Source organism: Callionymus lyra, chromosome 4, assembly GCF_982586985.1.
Source record: "Callionymus lyra chromosome 4, fCalLyr1.hap1.1, whole genome shotgun sequence".
Lineage (NCBI taxonomy): Eukaryota > Metazoa > Chordata > Actinopteri > Syngnathiformes > Callionymidae > Callionymus > Callionymus lyra.
This window is the reverse complement of record NC_141821.1, coordinates 26,578,530-26,600,384: the sequence shown is the minus strand read 5'-3', so window position 1 is coordinate 26,600,384 and position 21,855 is coordinate 26,578,530. Positions and strand designations below refer to the sequence as shown.

The 21,855-nt window shown below is 39.0% G+C and overlaps 2 protein-coding genes across 2 annotated transcripts; both read right to left on the bottom strand.

Annotated features, from left to right (window-relative positions):
• Window positions 1-6,155: 6,155 nt before the first annotated feature.
• lurap1l (leucine rich adaptor protein 1 like) lies at window positions 6,156-13,338 on the bottom strand. Its single transcript, XM_087789464.1, has 2 exons — window positions 12,952-13,338; window positions 6,156-7,195 (listed from the first exon to the last, which is right to left on the bottom strand). Exons 1-2 carry the CDS (start codon window positions 13,156-13,158, stop codon window positions 6,818-6,820), a joined length of 585 nt encoding a protein of 194 aa, XP_087645590.1. The 5' UTR covers window positions 13,159-13,338; the 3' UTR covers window positions 6,156-6,817.
• Window positions 13,339-14,130: 792 nt separating this feature from the next.
• LOC148082300 (5,6-dihydroxyindole-2-carboxylic acid oxidase-like) lies at window positions 14,131-19,658 on the bottom strand. The gene is made up of 7 exons (XM_087788156.1): window positions 19,307-19,658; window positions 18,126-18,448; window positions 16,732-16,936; window positions 16,499-16,666; window positions 14,602-14,781; window positions 14,383-14,529; window positions 14,131-14,318 (listed from the first exon to the last, which is right to left on the bottom strand). Exons 1-7 carry the CDS (start codon window positions 19,656-19,658, stop codon window positions 14,131-14,133), a joined length of 1,563 nt encoding a protein of 520 aa, XP_087644282.1.
• Window positions 19,659-21,855: the final 2,197 nt, after the last annotated feature.

Here is a 21,855-nt window from a genome sequence, read left to right as displayed (position 1 = left end):
ACCCTGTGTTCCTACCCTCACCTGTGGCCACAGGATTTAGGTATAGTTACCTTAATTACTTTTTTCCTTAGAAAGGAAACAGGGTGAGGACCTGTGATCTGGAAAAGACTCAAAGAAGCAACTCTATTAATTACTGCACCTTTGAGTAAAGCCAGTTATTGATGCTTAGTCATCTTTAGAAAGGCTGGTGAAGATCAAGTTGTTTTTTTTAAACACCGGACTGCTACAAATTGTAGTTTAGTTTGAAATGTTTAAGAAGTACATTGAATTTCCAAATAAAGATACTGAATCTTACTGTATATGGGCAACTTCTCATGAAAAATAATTGGAAGTCAGCTTTGTATGAACTTGTTTGGTAGTGATGTGTTGATGAGACCTCATGATACTTGTTGAGAGAATATGTTAAGTTCTCGATGCCTGGACAGAGTGAAAAACAACCAGAGTCAAAACTTGTTCGAGGGGAGACACTCAGACCGTAGAGACCACGCTCAAACAATCTCAGTGACAACCAACGATCTGTGTCTCCCTCACGCTTTTTATTTAGTTTCACAGCTACATCAGCCACAACCAGGCTGGAACAGGTTTACAGATACGATGAACGTTGATTAGAGAGGGCACACACGCTGGTGGGGGTTGACCTTTGGTTGGCAGGAGCAAGACAAGAACCATCTACAGTTTGTGGGTTAAACGCCATGGTATGTGGTTTCATCAGCCATGATGCACAAGTTTAATCAGTAATGATGTACAAGTTTTATCAGTCACGAGGCACCGACTTGTGAGGGACAAACATTCTGATCACTTCAATTCTTATAACAATACTGCATCGGTTGTTTAATGATACAGTGTCTAGGGCCACTAGATGTCACTCACTACGTTTCTGATCTACTAATTCAATGAAACCTGACATCATTTTCACTGAGGGTGACATCTAGTTGACTTTAAACTGTATCATGATACAGCATCAGCTGATTTATGAGGCCTCATCAACCCATCACTAGTGTTTACGTGTTTAGTTAGTTAGACAAATTAGACAATCTGTCTTCACTCGTAATGCCTGTATATGATTCATAAAACTTTATGAAAGATAGACTTAATTTCCCTACCTCAGTAGATGGCGCTGTTTCATTGGACTAGCTGCTCCTAGAGTTATATTGTAAAGTAAAGAGTGCCATCTAGTGGGTGCTTAAAATAAGGACTATGCTCCATGAAGCTTCAAGCGCCACATACTAAGCTCTAAAAATCACGACACCGTATCATGAAACCCCATCAATCAATTACTCGCAAACACCATCAGGGTGTCTTGTTGCAGACTGAGTAACTCTGATGTCACTTGGCCGACACGACTCAGGAATAAACAAGTCCCTTAACGATACAAGAATCTTTTATCTCGTGAGAATTTTTCTTTTACATCGTTTCCAGTAACAGGAAGTCTTCTTTTAGCTTCCTCGACAAACGCCAAAGATTGACGTGAAACTCAATCAAAGTCAGCAAACCGTGGAAGAATTGTTTTGCTCCATGAATAAAAGGTTCAAGGTTTCTTTGGAAGATAACAAGCGTGTTGTGTCTGTGTTTTTAGAAAACCGAGGAAGTGGAGTGAAGCAGAAAGATGGCAGCAACCTTCCCCCCCCCCCACCTACAACAGCAGGCTCAGTATTATCTGATTAAGAAGCTTTACCTCCCTCACAAAGAAATGATTGTTGGTGGACGTTGGCGTCCCAGGAGTCAGCCAGGACAGGTGGCTATCCCCCATAGGGGATGTTGATGGGGGGGCTGGGAGGTTCAGGGACAAGCCCAGACTTAAACTGCGTGAGTTAAACGTGTGTTGTAAAGCGCTGGCTAAAAGGAAGATACATTAACTTTACCAAGCTGGTCAGTTGTTTATTAAATACAGTATACAACTCTCTCATGCATCTTTCTATTCTCCAGAGAGAAATACTCCTTCCTTTATCTACAGGGGTTGCAGGGTCGAGTCCAGGAGGGCGGTGCAGAGTTTGGCGTTTCTCAAGGGGATCACCTCTCATTCGTGGGAAGATAGACTGTTGGTGACAGAGTGTGGGCAGGATGTTTAGGGAAAAACCCCTCGGTGATAAGGAAGCAGAGATATTCTGGGGCATTGATTTGGAAATTCAAGATTGAGGGACTGCACAGTCTTGTTTGGACCTTCAGGCGACTTAGTGATTAAATTCCTCAGCAGAGTTTGTCCCGCTGGAGCCTATCCCAGCTACTTGGGCGAGAGGGACCCCAATAAAGGAATAACTGAATTTGTCCAGGGCTTAAAGAAATTTGATGTTTTATTTCTCCTCTATGACTTGTGACAGCAGCTTAGCCACTAAAACATAACATCTCCTGACACATTTTCAAAAGCCCCGTGCTCTCCTGGTGACCCCAGACGCCTTTATCTGACACTGAATGGCTTTCTGAGGAATTTAAAAGCAGCTGAAACTTGTGGAACGGCCAGTGTTTGTTGTGCACCTCAGTTTCCCTTCTTTATGGCACATGTTACCAGGGAAACACTTGAAATGAATTTTGACCTTTTGGCTTCGTGGTTGCCGGCTTCTAGGAGTCACCCATATCGCTGACAAGGAAGCCACGAGCGTGAGAACGTTTTCATCCTGGTCAGACGAGACGCTTCTGTAGAAGGCAGAGGATCCCGGGGGGAGCAGCGAGTGAAACATTTACAATATAACTGTTAATATCTTAAACACAAAGGTCAGGAAAGTTACGCCACATTTAGTTTTAGACACAAAAATAGTTTAAAGTTTTCCTAGGATGCAACGTAATTCTGAAAAATATTAACTTTTTATATAAGTAATAACTCAACATAAGTTGAGAAAATATCAACATTCAAGGAGGTTCAGCGTAGAAGTCGGTTCAGTCACAGTTTAGTTTGTACCTTCTTGTTGGCTTTAAGTTAAAAAGAAACCTTAAAGAAGAAATGATACAGTTCTTAAATCTACCCTTTTTGAGACTTTAAGATGTTGAGACAAATTTTCTGATGGACATATTTTCAGATGGATATCCAGCCTTTTGGCCGGTCAATCTCTCTACTACTATTTCCTGTTAAATGGATGATCAACAGATTAAAAATGTCAACTATATGTCGCTTTGAGTGGCCAATGTTGCATTATCTAAACTGGAGCTCCTCGGGTTTACCGGAAAAAAGTGCAGCAGAATCGAAAAAGTCAAATTTAAAGATAATGCATTTACTATTTATGGGTCAATGGGCTAGTTCAAATAGCTTTAAGTTGAACAACTTTGAACTACTGCTTTAAGATATACTCTGTTAATCTGTTGATCATCTTTAAGACCAAATAATTCAGAGCCCATATCTGTTCTTCGCTTCTGATGTTAGGATATTTCCGGGGACAATTTTCCGGGTATCAGGTTATTTTCAACCTCTTTGAAAAGAGCATAAACATGGTGCATGTTCTCGGATTGCAAACACGATCAGATTCCCTGCACCGTTAACATCTAGAGTTAATTTACTAATAAGTCCCGATGGACGGGGGGAGGGGGCTGATGTCTGGAGTGTGATTATGTGTGCATTAGGATTGACTGCATTAATGAGTCAGCAGTCTGTTTTGGCCATTAACTGGGAGATAGTCGAACTTAGAGGCTTCCAACAAGTTGTTAATGCCTAATTCCCCCAGACACAGTTCCAATTAACGCCAGACACTTATTCTATTGCTTGAATGTGGCTTAAATAGCTTCAATGTCAAATGTCTGCAACCTTTGGTACTTTCTTATTGCTCTGTAGGAATAGAAAACGAACAACACACATTTTTTGAATCAAGTGATGGCTGCTTGGCTGACAGTTTTGTATTTTTGAAATCAATTTAAAAGACCAAAAGGTGACCCTGTAGATTGTTGATGCTAATTATGATGTCTGTGAAAATGTAGTCATCTTTTTGTTGAGCTGGATTAGATAAGCTTTATTGATCCCTCTGGAGATTTGTTTTTCAAGCATACAGCAACACAGACGATAGATTCATGAAAAAAGAACGTAAAAAGTGCCATAAAAAGAAAATGCAAGACGACTCAATCTAAATCTAAAGATAAAGAACATAGATCAAAGAAAAAGAACAAAGAAAAGGATAAAAAGAATAACATGGAATATCATCTTTTCACTCCACTCGAAAACTAAACAGTCTAATAGTCCGAGGGATGAATGAGTCCCTGAGTCTATTAGTGTTGCATCATGGGAGGAGCATTCTTTCTCCATCTGCTTCTCTGTTCATTGATGACAGTGTTCAGAGGATGATGACAGTAGTTTGTCCAGTGATCTTCTCTCTGCAACTGTCACCCGTGAGTCCAGCTTCATGCCAACCACAGAGCCACAGATGAAGATAGATGAAGGACAGCTCTACCTTATGGGGGTCTCTGGGGGGCTGGAATATTGACCAATCTAGCAAAAAGCAAGTTAGAAAGAAGCTGTTATTAAACTGAGTATTCTACGTTTTAGTATATAATTCATGACATTTTAGCTGCATATTGTCATTCAAGTTGTTGTCATGTAATAAATGTAATAATACATTCAATTATTTTGGAGACTTCATATTTTAACATTAATACAAAATGGGTATCAAGGTTGTTTTTTTTCAGTTGTACCAATGATTTCTTTCCTTTCCAATTTTGCTATTTCTATTGAAACACAAACTTTTTTTACTGACATAACATAACTCCTGTGTTGCGTTTAAAACTCTGGCAAAAACAAGTTTCTGATTCCGATATAACGAATGAAAAGTTCCATGGAATCGTATGTCGATAAAATTAACTATATTACACATAAACAGGCTAATCAATTGCTTTGATACTCACCATGTTGAATGATTTTCATTAATGATTACATTTTCTACTGATAGTACACGCATAAAACTATTTGGTTTATGGTTTAAAATAAGTTTATTTTTCACTCAAGTATTCAATTCAAGTGAACTAATTTTTGTTAACATTCGTATAAAGTAAATAGCATTAATAAAACAAACGCATTTCTCCGTCTCCTTTAATTTGCTCAAATATTTACCGTTGAATTTTTGTCGTTATTTAAAGCTAAATGTTTTAGAAAATGGTAACTAGATTCGAATTTTTGGTTAACTTTGAAGACACAGCGTGACAGCAAACTGAACCTGTGAGGCGCCGGCGAGGCGACCCGTTCAATTATTTGCCAGTCAAAGAAAGCAAGTTCTCGTATTACCAGTCGGGACATTCTCTTTGCATCCTGTCTGGAGCTCCAATCAACACCTGATACACAAGACGTGAATGCAATGGTGAGAACACGCACGCACACACACAAACGCACACACAACCACCTTCTACTGAACGTATGGCGAGTTCAAACTGTCGTCACAATTCCAAACATGCAGCCTGCTTGTTGCCGGGGAAAGATGTCTGGAACCCACTTTCACAAAACTGATGTCGGGGAGTTGAAGGAAAATTCCAACTTTCCAACCTGTAATTGGATCCATCCAATTGACCGAAAGCAACACAAGGGATACCACAAATACATTTGTTTTAGGGCCATCGGGTTTGTGTTCTTAAAATATTCACTGACCTTGGACCTTTAACCAAATGAATGTATTTACCGAATCATACCGATACATTAAGTTTAAATAAAATACTAATTTGACATATTTTATAATATTTATCTTTGTGCAAAAACTTGAAACCAAAAATGTCAAAGACTATACATTATAATCATTAACGTTTTTGGCATATTGGTTAAACAATATTGAGACGGTCACTCCCTCAGTCACCTTGTTCCCGTCCAATGTATCCTTATTTTGTCAGTTTCGTCTTGACTTGGGAATTTATTTTGTGGATACGAGTTCATTAAAAACATTATTGACTACATGGAATATATTATATAATAATATATAATAATATTAGGTATGAAAGTCCAGTTGATTGGACAAAACCCTCACAAGTGAAAAATGATCCAATTGGCCTAATTCTTTGTCGCAATATTGACTCTTGAATATGCTCGATAAAGATACTGATATATACATATATTTTTCGCATTTTTGAAGTAGGATGAGCATTTTGATTTTTTTCAAATTTTCACATTTCTAATTTTTTTTTTTTTTTCGCAACATTAACCGTTGAGAATGATCGGCCACATTTTTACCGATGTGTGCAGTGTGATTCTAAAAAAGGAAATAAATAAACCAGAAAGTGCGAGTTAGATGCCAATCAAAATATATTAGTCAAGTTTTACATCCGTCATTTAGACATTTGTCCAATGGAAAAGAAAAAGAAACTGGTAGCACACAGTAAAGAACATGTTTCACATCATCATCATCATCATCATCATCATCTCTTTGGTTTAAGCCATGAAGACATGGTTATCAGTCTAAGCTTATGATGCTTCTAAATGTGCACCCATTTCTTTTCGTAAGACAATCTTTTCAAATCTTTTTTCAGTCAACACATCCGTCGATATTTGGCATGAAGGCGAATTGCACTTGCTTTAACACTTCAAACATAAATTAAAAACATGGAGTTCATCACTCATCTGAATGCTTTTTAAAAACAAAAAAAAATACAAAGTTCACCAGAAGAGTTGGTCAGTCCCAGCAGGTTCATAATAAATACTAATAAAGCATCGGGTACATTTTTTAACGTGAGTCAGTTCAATTCCTGTGACTTGTATGTGGTATGACGAGATGTTTTGATAGGGTGTGGGTGCATTTTAAAAGAGAACTGAAGGAAAACCGGTTTCAAGGGGGGAAAAAAAGTGACAGGATTCAGCAGGTGAATCATGGGAAATATCCACCATTGCTAAAGAAAAAAAAAACCCTTGCACTTCCTTCACGTGACATTATCCAAAGCAGTAGTATTCGTCCAACTCCACGTTGAGTGGCGATTTGTTGAACTTGTCATCGTCGATAACGCTTTTCTCCCGGTAACAGTCAGTGGGCGAGGTGCTGTCCGGGAGGTCCTCGGCGAGCGTGTCCAGGTAGCTGCCCACGGACAGGCCGTCCAGTCCGTCGCTGTCGGCGTCGTTCAGGCTGTTCAAGCTGCTCCGGAGCGAGGTCTCGTCCTGGCTGTCCGAGAAACTGTACAAGCTGCCCGCCAGGCTGCCCTCGGCGCTGGCCAAGCCCCCTTTGTCCTCCATCAACCAGCGAAAAGACTCGATGCCCTCATTGATGGACAGAAGCTGCTGCATGAGCTTCACGTCGATGGCCCTCAAGTGCGCCTGTGAGTGAAGGAGACATATGTCAGATCACAAGAACGTGGGCAGCTTCTGGTGGTTTCACTGCGGGAGTGAACAAAGACTCACATTTCTCACAAGAGCAATAGGTCACCTCGACTCAGAATACACACTTTGTTCTTGGCATGAGAAGAGCCTTTATGCTCTTCATAGAGTGGCATGTGTACATAATAAACATATGGGCTTTAACACAAAACCTTCTACAATCTAATAAAGAAAAACGTTTATCTTTGTCTCAATAAACTTAAAAGTGATCACCCAAAAATATAAACTTCACTCACGAACCCTCATGTCGACTAAGGGATTAGTTTTAGAGTAATCAGTTCCTTTTTAGAGTTATAGACAAAAATGTACATCCATTTTAATGAAGCAACTGAGCTCCCAGTAAAAAAAAGAAATACCTCCATACTGCAAGTAAGGAATGTCTATCTTGAATGGAAGCCTTGACGAGAAGAAATCTTCCGGAAAAATGTAACAATGCTATTTTTCCACTCGTTTTTTGGCAGACTTTTAAACAGTAGCCAGCCATATAAAACAGAAGCACTCCGGTTAATATCACGAAAACATCCAGTGTAGACAGTAGACTGTGTGTATGAGTCGCAATACTTACCCGGAGCACTTTCGGAGTATTTCTGGTTTATAGCGCCTGCTACAAACGAGAGTAAAGTATAGACTTGTTAAATTTTTTTATTAACCCTTTAAGCCTCTGAAGTCACTATTTGAGGTACGAAAAAAGATCATTTTCACTATTAATTCTATATATAGAAATGATTTGTATAATTTTATGTTGGATTTTCTGAAGGCTTTAATGACCAGCTCTCCGATGAATCTGTGTGAAAGTAGACAGAACTAACCTAGTTCTCATACAGTTCACTTCAGGTCCTGTGCCGCAAGTGGAAGGAGAATGTTGAGACATGTGCACGACACTTCCAGAGCATGTCGCTACATGTTTAATTATTTTCGTTCAGGCTTTATACAGAGTTAAGTGACGGGGAGTGCTGGGTAGTATATATTAAACCAAAACAGATATATAAGAAAAGTATCAATTGGTCTGCAGCAGAACGAACAAAGCGTTTGAACATTAAAATAAAAGTATGTTGACTTGATTAAAACAAAAGGTTAGGAGGTCATGTTTAAGATGCACATGTTTAAGATGCACATGTTAAAGATGCACATGTTAAAGATTAACACGTTAAAGAAACAAGAACCACATCCAAATTGTGTCAGACTTGGGGAGTTTTGACAAGTTCACTTATTTATTCTATTTTTGTTTAAAATTTGGCATTTCTGCATGTCACACAACAATAACACAACTGGATTTGGTCCGGTCGGTTGTGACAATCAAAAGATTTTTCAAACTTGTTGCTTGAACAGTTCACCAGCCTAGAATGAGTCATTTCTTTGCAGAGAAACATTATTATGCCATTTTTTTTATTTTGTGTAATCAAGTAAGTAAGTCATTTTTATTTGTATAGCGCTTTTCCAGACCAGGGTCACAAAGCGCTTAAACAATCAAAACAATATTCAATAAAGTATATACTTTAAAGGTCAAGATAAAACTGATAACACAACAGGAGTTCCAGAAAATCAAGGAAAAGTCTGAACAAATAAAAACATCTTAAGATGTTTCTTAAAGGTGTCAGTAGTTCTTGAGAAGAACGATCCAAACTCCTCTTTGAAAGGATCAGTCACCACATACGTTTATGTGGCCTAGATTTGGGTGATGATAAATTGTAGTCCAGAAAAAAAGAATCATCTATCGTCTATAAGATTATTAAGTAAAAGCGGAAGACGAGGCTTGTTTCTTAACGTACAGTTAATGTTACAGTATCTTATCTTTACTACATCTGCCGCCAACGTTTCATGACTCTCCCGGGACAAGGCGTGTACAGTTAAATATTAGCTTTCTCTAATGAGCAATGTTGTTTTTTGAGCTTCATTTTAAAAACCTCCTTCAGACAACAACACCAGGAACACAAATCAAACAGTGAAGAAGGGTTATGTACACACAGGCTCCATGCTCCTTGAAGCGACTGTCTAGGAAACATGTTTTGGATGATGCATCCTGTTTAAAACAGCCATTACCGATTCTGGTGTCCTCGTCTCGAGGGACGCGCCACTTATATGGGGATTGAAGTGGACAGTTAGCGGGTGCAGTCAGTGGTATTTTCAACCATGTTGGTCGGTCAAAGCCGCTGCCCCGTTTCCTGCTATAACATCCCATCCCAATGAAAACACATTGAGATGGATGACTGGTCCAGTGTTCCAGACAGCTGCTTTGATAACACCCACACAGATACATCATTCACCACAGATTATTGCTGCCATTCCATTTGTTTTCCAGGGGGAACCCACATTAGTGTCGCCGGAATCTTCAGTGTTTTATGAAGCCTGTCCGGGATGATTTAATGCTCCAGAAATAGATAGATAAACTTTATTGATCCGTCCATCAGGAAAAATAAAAAAGTTCTTTGTTTATCGAGACAACTTAAAGTAGATTGAAAACCTCTGTTTGGTCGCGTACGTCGCACTTCAAAATAACTTTAATTTAATGTATTTATCCTTAAAAAACGTCAGCAAAAGCAGCTCCTGAATCTCATGTGGCCCGCTGGGACGAGCATTCCCCGATCACACTCAGAGATGGATCCTGCTCATGGAAATAATGTGGGCCGGGGCAGGTGCGCACCATACAAAACAGTGTGATTGGATTAGTGTCAGTTAAGTCAAAGGAACCGCAAACACGGAAACCAGAGATGACCCCAGCTGCATGTCTCGAGCAGGCTGAATATAGAGCGGGAAAAGACCATAGAGGCGACACTAACACATTCTCTCTGTGGATGTCTCAAACACATCGACAGGAGGTTCTGGATGTGAACCATTGACCCTCTTGTTAGTCAAAAGACCCCCGCCTAAACCCTACAGCTTCATCCGTGTGTCACTTAAGACATACACACACCAGGTGATGGGTCACTCGGCTGCTTCACTAAAGTCTTGAGAACTCGGTCAAGTGGACCATCTGTTCAGGATTCTTAACGCCCTCAATGACCTTCACCGAGTGGCCACCACAAGTCTGGGAAACATTTAATTAAGCAAGAAGCAGAAGGACTTCTGGGTATGACCAAACTACATCTTCAATACAAGACAGAGGTTGATTTTTTTTTTTTTAGCTTTTACATTTTTTAATTTGACTGAGAAATTAAACTGTTTAATTCTAATATTCCACTAGAATAAATATTGATACTTTGCTATACATTTCTTTACAGGCATTATTAATATTAACAAATATTATATTACACTACCAAGACAACAATTCCATGTTGACTCAAAGGATCTTAAGTTGCTTACAGTCACTGCAAATTTACCTTAGGGATTTAATACACTGACTATATAAATCCACATTTAGTAGATAAAACAACCTCAGCACTTCCATCTTACTTTTTATGGCTGCATTTTATTAACTAAAAATGAAAATACAGTTTCGCTCTCCTACCGGCAAACTTACTAAAATTCCTCGACACAAATTAAAAACCATTCAGTAACATCACGATAACCATCATCTGCATCCCCGTTAAATTAAATAAATTCATGACTACAAGTCCTGTAATGTTTAAGACAGTCGAGCTCACGGATTGACGACAAATAACAGCAGGTTTATAGATTCATTTGGTCCTGATTTTTTGGACAATAAAACAATGAAGTACAGCTCAAATCAACTGACACATTTTTAGAGTCAGTTGGGACATAACTCCTCCCGAGCTCTAAAGTAAACTTGGCAAACTCACTCTCCTTAAAGGCACATTGGTTGGGTGAAGTTTAGCATGGAGATAAAAGACAACATCAAAGAAACATTGAAGTGCATTAAAAGGCAAAAAGCAAACGTTGTACATGGTGACACGACACGAAAGGCAAGAGGGTTGGTTAGCTAGGTAAGCCAAATGCTAGCAGAGCCTGAGAAACATCTGCGCTCTCAAGACCTTCCAGATCCATGGTCAGATCCATCTCTTCCGTGCAGACTTGTGCTATTCCAGGACTTCCATGATTCTGATTGTGTTTTGTGTATTGTTGCTTTGTTTGTACTGCGGTCATTCCCAGGGCTTAGAAAGTCATTTCGTTCCATCCAGTAATTGCATGGTATGACAACAAATTCCTTAAATGAATGAATGAATGAATGAACTCGGCTATAATGCGCGCTGACACTGAATTTCATCACAAATTGGTTAATAGTAATAGTTTATTATGTCACTTTTCTTTTCAGTGATGGCAAGAGGCATGAGCACCTGTGATGCTGTGAATTGCTGTATTAAATTAACTTACAAATGAAACTACAAAAGTATTTTAATTTATTTGATAAAAGTTTTAGTTGACGCTTGAAAACCTGAGGACTCAACTGGGTCAACTACCTCGAGGTCTGCTGGTTAAGGATGGAACGAACACATTCTTGAGTGGCGGAGATTGTTTTGGGGAAATCGCAGCTGCATGCCGTTCTGTGGAAGTCTAAACAATAAAACCTTGGATTAAACAAAGGCCTCTGCTCTTGTTTCTGGTATGTTAAAGACAGTAAGGAACAGGGGAGCATTAGTTAAACGTTATTAGTTGGGTTTGGTTACTTATTTATTTAGAACCCAGGGCAATAACATTTTCACAGGGGCCTCCATTCATACAGTGGCTGTTGTCAGGGGCCGTCAAGCAAAAAGAAAACAAAGGAGCCAAAAGTATAAAGGTTATTATAAAATGAAGACTTTGTTTTGTGTTTTTGTTCTTTAAGTACTTTTATACATTTATTTAAGCAACCAAATATATTTTATAGTCACTTACATCTTATTTAGGAATATTTAATACTCGCAAAAATGATAGAAGCCCTAAAACAAAACCCCCTATGGTCATATCTAGAGACAATTAATGAATAATACAAATAAATTTTATATATAATAAATATAGCGCTTTTCTAGACCAGGGTCACGAAGCTTATCTTGCCCTTTAAAGTATATACTTTATTGAGTATTGTTTTGATGGTTTAAGTGCTTTGTGACCCTGGTCTATAAAAGCGCTATACAAATAAAAATTACTTACTTACTTACTTACATTTGTATTTATTTTTATTATTCATTACTTGTCTCCAAATATGACCATAGGGGGTTTTTATTTTAGGGCTTCTAACATTTTTGCGAGTATTCTTCTTCCTAAATAAGATGTAAGTGACTATAAAATATATTTGGTTGCTTAAATAAATGTATAAAAGTACATGAAGTACAAAAACACAAATCATTGTCTTAATTTTATCATAACCTTTATACTTTTGGCTCCTTTGTTTTTTTATTTTGCATGACGGCCCCTCACAACAGCCACTGTATGAAATGAGGCCCCTGACCAGGGTCACAAAGCACTTAAACCATCAAAACAATACTCAATAAAGTATATACATTAAAGGGCAAGATAAGCTTCGTGACCCTGGTCTAGAAAAGCGCTATACAAATAAAAATTACTTACTTACTTACATTTGAGTTTATTTTTATTATTCATTAGTTTCTACAGGATCTTCCACCTGATGAGGGCCACATACTCCGTCAAGTTGTTGCATGCAAGTTCTTTCAGTGTAAGCTTGTAATTCAAGATACATGTACTTAAAAAAAACTCACAGGGAAGAGACTTTAAACTGCATAAATTCCTGACTTGTGTAAATAGTCAAATTCGAGTTCCGGGAACGAGCAGGAAAAAGAGAACCAAACTTTAAGAACACGTACCATCTCTTGTTTGAGGAACTGAATCTTGCTCTCGAGACGTGTGACATCCGTGGACTTCTGCTCGCAGGTGACAGGATGCAGAGAAACACTCTTGGACTCCTCGCCTCCGACCAGCGACCGGATCAGACTCTCCGGAACTTTTCGGCCCAACTTGGACTCCAGGTCGATCAGGTCTGGTGGCGCGTTCGAGTGGGCGAACTTCTCCATAGCAGCTGAGCCTCAAGGATGGATGACGGACGTGACAAAATGTTCCGATGGTTGCGGTGAGAACGATCGAGCTTCTCAGTCTCACCCAGAGCTCGTACACATTGAACTGGACCTGCTCTTACCACCCGTCTTTAGTCTGTCGACCAATAGAACGGCAGCATTCCAAAATGTGCTCCGGGGACACGCCCCTTTAGCCCGTTAACCACGCCCATCCCGTTTAAGCGAGCACATAATAAAGACATAAAAACGGTCTTTATTATCTGTTTAATTATGCTTATATACACCATCTATCTAGTGGAAATAAGAAACAAGGATAATAAAACAAAAACTTTATTATTGAATTTTAAATGATTGGCAACAACAACAGGTGTATTGAAAGAAGAGTTTTTATTTAGTATTATTTTACAAATATATTTTTTCTCAAAATCGCGGGCTCTTTCGTTGCTCAATGATAATAAAAATAATAGTAAAAATATACAAAGAATCGAGTGATGTTTCTTTTTCAAGCAAAAGAGGAGTACAATTCAATTTGTGCTTTTTGAAATGACGCATTAAAATGAGTTTGTCCGCCATCAGAGTAATTACAGGATTAAAAGGGATTCATTCATTCATTCAAAGTACGACCGCAGTAGTTACTTGTTCATACGTAAACGCGGGCACCACCGTGTGGCCTTTTTGTAGTACTACATCAATCATGGCAGAACAGCTAGTGCTGGTTGAAGAAACACAATTTCCAGGTGGAAAAATCCAGACAGTTAAGATAAAAAAACAAAATATTTTAAATATCCTAGGAGTTCCTTCACTAAAAGATGTATTAACATTTGGAAATTAAATTAAGATATCTGCTATGTTAAAGGAACAAAAAGGGAGGCGATAAAAAGCAGCTAGTCAATTAGAGTAAGGTTCAAGCATCGTAGACAGAGTAGCTGCATGACAGAGGCTGGGAAGAGGCAGGGTTGGATACTGAGTGCACTAAACCACGGATTGGCTCTTTTCACTGTCGTACCGCTGGTACTGGTCGCCCAGGAGTGGCTGCCGACCGTCCATCTTGTACGCCCTGGTGCGCACCGCGCACGTGGTGACCACGAAGATCACGGCCACGGTCACGAGGGCGGCCACGATGGTGATGGTGGTGATTTCGATCATGGTGAGAGGTGCGCCTGTGAGGACGGAAATGATTGAATCAGATGAAGGGGGTCTCGGGGGGGGTTGCAACACTCTTACCAGGCCACTCTGCTTCATAGGAGTAACCCAGGTTTTCGGGCGCAGAGACGAACATCTCGGCGTTGGTCACGGGCGGCCAGAAGGGGACCATGTTGTAGCCTCTGTTGTGACCGATGGGAGCGTTTTCATCTGGATAGACGGTGGTTTCTGTGGAGAACACAAGTGTTCAGCAACACTCTTCAAGACTCTCCACGCCACTCGCCGGCGCTTCTTCTTCACCTGGACCGTGTCTCCTCAGCCACTCGTCAAAGATGGCGTCGGTGTAGGTGTGCAGCAGGACAAAGATGGGGTCGTTGGGTGAGAGGTGCGTCTGTCCCCCGGTCCCGTTCAGGAATAGATGTGCCAGGTTGTGCAGGCTTCTCACCGCGGGGTCGTAGTTCCCCTTGGGGGCGCTGTAACCTGGTCATGTGAAAAGACACCAGCTTTGTTTGAATGATTCCATTGTTTTGACCACTGTGGGTCTCGCCTGCATCGGTAACAACTACTCTTATGTTTACTTAACTTCACTTCGATGAATCCGTCAAGACGTTCCTGGATTTAATCCAAATAAATCAACCCTTCCAAATGTCATTCCTTTTTGTTTTCCATTCGATTTTGATTTAAATTGCTTAAATTTGAGTATTTTTGCTGACGGACCGGCCTCCTTGGTGGAGGTATAAATCATGAGTGTTCTGGGCTCTTCAGATTTACATTGTTGCTCCAGTACCTGGGAGATCAAGATGCTTCAACAAACAGTGACATTCATTTCCTAATCCACTAGATGTCACTCATAGCTCTGTATTCTTTTACTTCCGCAACTTTTCCTATTAAAACAAACAGTATTTTTGAACCGAGGGCACCACCTTTTTATTTATTATTTGGTTGATATTAAATATAAAAAAAATGTTTTTTCATATATTTCAATGAGATAATATTTGAGTTTGTTATTCCCCTACATTCCATTTATTCCCTCTACTATTTAATAAAATAATAATTTAGTGCTTAAAAACTAAATAAATGAAATAGAAATAAGGCCTAGAAAATACATTTTAATGGTTATATTGCATTTTAACCCTCAATAGACACATGAACTGTGAATCAACTCAATACGTTAAAATATGTCAAACATAGTTAAAATCAAACTGTTAATTGAAGTGTTTCAAATATTTTTAATTTAAATCAAAGCACTTTATTTAGTAGTTTCTTCCACAAACGTTTTCCCATTTCTCAGGTTCAATAAATAAATCTCACCTAAAACATTCATTCAAAATGTTTTTTGTTTTTTTTGTTTCTTTTTTAAACAAAAACATTTTTTTTAAACAAATATCCAAATCAAAGTATGACTTGGTTATTTTTTTAAAGCATCAACAACATATAAGGATACTTTTTATTTATCATTGTAATATCAACGAAATTAAAATGCAAAAGCCAGTCGGTGTGTCAGTCATGCACATTAAAAACTATAAAAGACAATCTAAATAAACAAGTAATTAAATCATTTATCCAAACATTTAATCAACCCCTTATTTTAGCACGTTACGATATGTTTAGCATGCTACGTTTTCCTGCCTGCAGCTTTCCTAAGACATTGGTAACAAATAATATACTTCATAACTGGCATTTTACTCACCAGTCTGACTTATTCCTGCCATTAATAAGACATTTGAAATCTCAGTAATCTCTCAAACTAGCAGGAGCCAAGATCCCAACCTTTTTTATATGATGTTCTCTGCACTTTCTCTGCTGTATCATGATACAGTTTAAATACCACTAGATGGCACCCTCAGTGAAAATGATGCCAGGTTTCATTGAATTAGTAGATCAGAGCCTAAGATTATAAAGCAGAGACGCCATCTAGTGGACTTTATAAGCGCCCTTTTATAATGAAGACACTGGATCATTAAACTGATGCAGTATCTTGAGGCCTCATTAATCGATCACTAACACAGAAATAATAGGTTGAATCATCATGAAACAGTGCACTATTTTCAGTAAAAAAACGACCTGAGGTTCAAAAACAATAGATCAAGTGGTAGTAAACTGTTTCGTGAAGCTCCATCAACCCATCACTACATTGCTATTTTGACAATTTTTTGAGTCCGTTCAGAATCTCGAGATAAACCAGACGCATTCTTACCCTCGATTGTGTTTCTGAAGCTCTCAGAGGAGGTGGAGTAGAAGGGCGGGGTGTCAAAGGTGTTCACTTGTAGACAGTCTGCTACGTCCTGGGGCTCGGGGAGTCGTTGAACCATGGGTCGGTTGACGTTACCCGCCGGGTTCCTCCTGATGGGCGAGGTCTCGCTGCCTGGACGAGACACACGGATGAGAACGAACATCTCTGGGCGAACCGACAAAAAAGACTCATCGTACTGTTGCAGATGGTGCCGAGCGTGTCGTAGTCTTCCACGCTCTCACAGATGACGCGCCACTGCGAGAAGATGGAGTTGGTGCTCAGGGAGTTCATGTCGAAGCTGCTTCTGGCCCCCATCAGGTCATCCGTGCAGATGTCGCATGTACTTCCACCGATGGCGAAGTTCCAGTACGGCAGGGCGAACGTGGGGTCCTGCAACATGTCCTGAGGGACGGAGGGGAGTCAGGGGTTATCTATCAGTAATGTTCATGCCTATAAAATCTACATTATTCTCTTTGTTCTGCTTGTACTACAAGACCAAAGCAATTTGGTTTCATTCACCTCAAAACTGTCTTTGTGTCACAGGTACTGTCTCTGAATCATGGCAGCTTTCCTTTCACTCTAACTCAGAGCCAGGCAATGACATTCTCTACAACGTCAACTACTGGGATGCTGAGAAAAATGAACTGGACTGATGAAGCTTCATGAAGCAGTCTCCTGTTATTGAGAGCCAAGTTGGTGCTGCTCTTTGTTTAAAAAGGAGGTGAGGTTTCACCAGAACCATTATTCAGAGCAATAGTTTGTAGAGCAGAGAGTGCCATCTAGTGGAGACTGAAAATAAGGAAACTGCTTTTTGAAGCTTCATCACACTATTAAATTATGGGATAATGAAGAATTAAAGAAAATAAACGTGTAAACCATGTATAATTAAATGCTTTTTAAGTATTTGACGTAGTTTGGGATTTTTAGTATAAATTAAAATACATTTAAAAAGTAGGTTTATAATAGATTGGCATTTCACTCATAAATATATAAATATATACATATATATATATTTTTATATATATATATATATATATATATGAATTAAGAGTTTTTGTTTTAATGCAGTCAAAAAAGTATTATTTCAAATGAATTTACTTCTATTAAGGTATCACCAAGTTAGAAAAATAGATGGGATTTAGGATTTAAAATCAAGTCCCGAAACGATTAACTTTATATATTATATATTTGGAATTGAATATGTGACTCACAGGGTATTTTATCTGTTTCCTGTCAGAGACATTTCCCATTATTCTTATAGTTTACTTCATGTCACAGATCATCACCTGCTCTGTGTCTCACCTCAAGCTTCCTTATAGTTTCCATCCATCACTCCCTGTGACTCATCCTTCCACCTCTCTCGTGTGAGTTCTCTCCTTTTAAACCTCCTCCTGCATCCCCTCCAACGCATCTCTTATCTTTTATGTTATTTAAAGTTTTACAAAAATCACATTTTTGGACACAACGTTTGTTCAAAGCACCTTTCCAAAAGTGCTGCTTTGGCCCCGGTGTTAGATAAAACCTATACATTACGCATCCCTCATCATCTTATACAATATATATCTATATAGATATATAGGTATTATTATACCTGCATGTCTCGCTCCAGCTGCAGCAGGTGGAACCGGTGCCACGTGACAAACCCGGGCCCCTCATGAGAGAAGTCCACGCCTCCAAAACTGGGCTGACCTGCCCCCAGGAAGGTCTTGCTGACGGAGTAATAGTGGGTCCACACGAAGTAGTTGTAGATGGTGATGTTCTCAAACTGCACCGTGGTCTCGTCTGGCCCGAAAATCTCTGCGTAGCGGCGGGTGGCGATGACCAGGTCCGGGTGCACGGTGCGCTTGGCCTGGTCCAGCGCGTCCACGAACGCGCGCTTCTGATCCGAGCTGAGCTGCATCACGTTTCTCCTGACTGGGATTAACGAGAGAGGATTAACCGAAGCATTCATGCATTCATCACAATAATGAGCGGAAAAATAACCCTAAGAAAAAAAAATCTAAAGCTGGATCGGAACTGGAGAAGGTTGAAAAAAAAGAAGAAACAAACTAATTTAGAACAGAATTAATATTAAAAAAAAATATTTATAAAAAATAAAGACTATGATTGACAAAAACATGAAAATAAGTTTACTTAAATAATCGATTTTTTTTAGATAATACATATTTTTTAGATTTATTATATAGTTTGGCTATAAATGGTTATTTTAATTAATTTGAAAAAAAACAAAAAAACATCTACAATTAGTGATCTAACCATACAAATATTTTACATGGGAATTTGTATCATCTGTTGATCTTTAAGGAACTTTGACAGGAAATTCCCAGTGGATCTAGTTCTATTCATCTTTCAATACTGGTAGGAATATACAACAAAAATAAGATTCTCATCGACTAAATGAATATGTTTATATAATTTAGTTTTAAAAATGTGCTTTCACAGATTCGTGGATACTAATAGACCCGATCATTAAACTCGTACATTACATTATCACGGTATATGACGTTTGTATATCCTGGTTTTCTGGATTTTTTTTTCATATAAAATTATATTGACCATTGATATTTTATTTATGATATCTGATTTTCTCATTCATTTGTTGAACAGCAGGATTTAACGAATAATAAAAACTTGATCGGTCAACAAAAATAAGAGAGAAAAAATAGAAAATCGGAATTAATCCAAATAAAATAAATAAAAATGACATGAATTATTTTAGTTGAATACAATAATTTAGATACCAAGTAGTTCTACTGATGCTGGTCCACTCACCCACGGACACGCTCTGGTCACAGCTGGCTCCGGTCCACCCGTGTCTGCAGCGGCCGCAGTCAAAGCCGCTGAAGTTACCGTTACACTGACAGGTTCGGTTGAAGAACCGGACCGGCCATCGCTCGCGGTCATCCCGGCCGTCGTGCGGGTACTGGGGTCCGTGGCGGCGCGCGTCCGCCGCGATGGAGACGCACTGTCCGCGCCCGGTGCTGGACCCGCACGGGTCGTTGTCCAGCCCGGACGGGGACGGGCAGCACTGGCCACTCCTCAGGACCTCCGGGGTCACGCACTCCCTGGGGAACTGACCCATCACGACCACTGCTCCCGTGAGGACCAGTAAACACCGCAGCATCCTGCTCAACTTTGACGACACACTTAAGAGTAACTTTTACTCTTCCAGCACATGCGTGGACTGAGACCACACACACCAACTCCAGCCCCTCTTAAGTAGAGATTTGGCGCGTGATTGCCCTCATTTCTTGGGGGCGATGAGGTTTGTGTGTGTGTGTGTGTGTGTGTGTGTGTGTGTGTGTGGGTGTGTGTGTGTGAGGTGGAGAATGGACTAGAGGGGGCAGGAAGGGGTTGCCCTCCTCCTAAATCGTGACCTGTATTCCCGTTCATATGAGCATGGATACTCAAGATTTAATAAAATATATTCGATAAAGTTCAGAGGAACAAGAGACCCGAACAGTCCACCTTTTATTTCAATATAATACTACAGAAGTCATCGAGAATTCTGACCTGTTCCAGTAGAAGAACTCACATTTCTCCGATCCTTAAAACTATTCAATGGCTAATTCTTTCACCAATAAAATAATTTATCTGTGGAGTTTATAAGTAAGTAATTACGTTTTTATTTATATAGCGCTTTTCCAGACCAGGGTCACAAATCGCTTAAACAATCAAAACAATACTCAATAAAATATATACTTTAGAGGTCAAGACAATATTGAGAACAACACAGATACAGATATATCATCTTTCTAAATCAGGCCTCTGACTGTAGTTTTGCGACCCTCCTTATGTCAATCTATAAAAAAACAACAACATTGTTGCATTTTTACGTTATTCTTTACTAGTTTAATGCTAGCATAACTTAAAAATGTATTTGTTTTGTGGACTTCCCACTTTCCGTTTGGTCATTTTAGCAAGAACTTAATGTTTCTTAAAACAATTGTATACCACATTTACATTTTTGCAAATAGTTCTTTGATGATTTAATTTTAAATACAACACATTCCAAATTATTTACAGTATATATAGTAATAAATACATGTGTCATTTTTTGATATCATAGGATTATAATTCCGTTTCTATTTTGTCATGTAAGATGAGTTATCCCATATAACAGTCAAAGTGGGAGAAGATGAATGGCTTTGAATCGATTTGTAGACTCTACTGTTACTGTTACTATACTTCCTTTAATGCACCATGATTATATGATACTACTCTGAACTTTTCGGGGCCGGCCCTTTCTGAGTGCTTTTTGAGAGAGTGATACAACTTTATTGATCCCTCTGGAGGTTTCCTGCTGGAAATTGTTTGTAATTCTATATTTCTTTCAATTAATTCCATTATAATTCATTTTATTTCTACAATTAACAAAATGCAGATCTTTCTTATTTCAATTCAAATATGTCTACACATCATTTTATTCATTATTTGTTGCTAGTTTTTCGGCATGTTCCATCCTTAACTAATGGCTGGTGCTTGATGCTGGATCCTGCTCCAGTGGGCCTTTAAGACGAAGTTACCCAGTTATATGTTAATGTAATCTTAGTTAATATTTACAAGATTACATATGTCTTGAAGGAGCCATATTCTTTTTAGTATTTGACAAAGACATGTCTCTAGTTCAACACTGCAGAAAACTGACCAGAAACTGTTTCCTTCAACTGAGAAAAATCTCTAAACTCAGGAAAATTATGACACAACATGATCTGGAGCTTATAATCCATGTGTTTGTGTCTGTTTTCATGTCTTAACAAGAAGGAGCTGTCTCGCCTGCAGTTGATACAGAACTCAGCGAGAATTCTAACCTGTTCTAGTAGAAGAACTCACATTTCTCCGCTCCTTAAAACTCTTCACTGGCTGCCAGTTTCTTTCAGGATCTACTTTAAAATTCTGGTTCTTACTTTCAGAGCTATTCATGGTCAGGCTCCTCCTTAAATCAGGGATCTGATCCAGCCTTATACCCCAGCTCGGGCTCTGAGGCCTGTGGATCAGAGTGTGTTGTCTTGACCTTTTAAGCATATATTTTATTGGGTATTGTTTTGATTGTTTAAGCACTTTGTGACCCTGGTCTAGAAAAGCTCTCTACAAATATTACTTACTTTCTCTACAGATATAAATTCCTTACTTACTTGTGTGCAATGCTTTTTTTGGCGCCCTCTACAGGGCATGAACACCTGTGCTTCAGCTACTTCCAGCTCCTCTGTTTGTTTTTGAGCATTTAAAGTCAGTTTGTTTTGTTAACCAAATAAACCACAATGCCTCTTGAAGACTCAACAAACTTTTGGACATTATATTGGTTCTCACTGCATGGACTC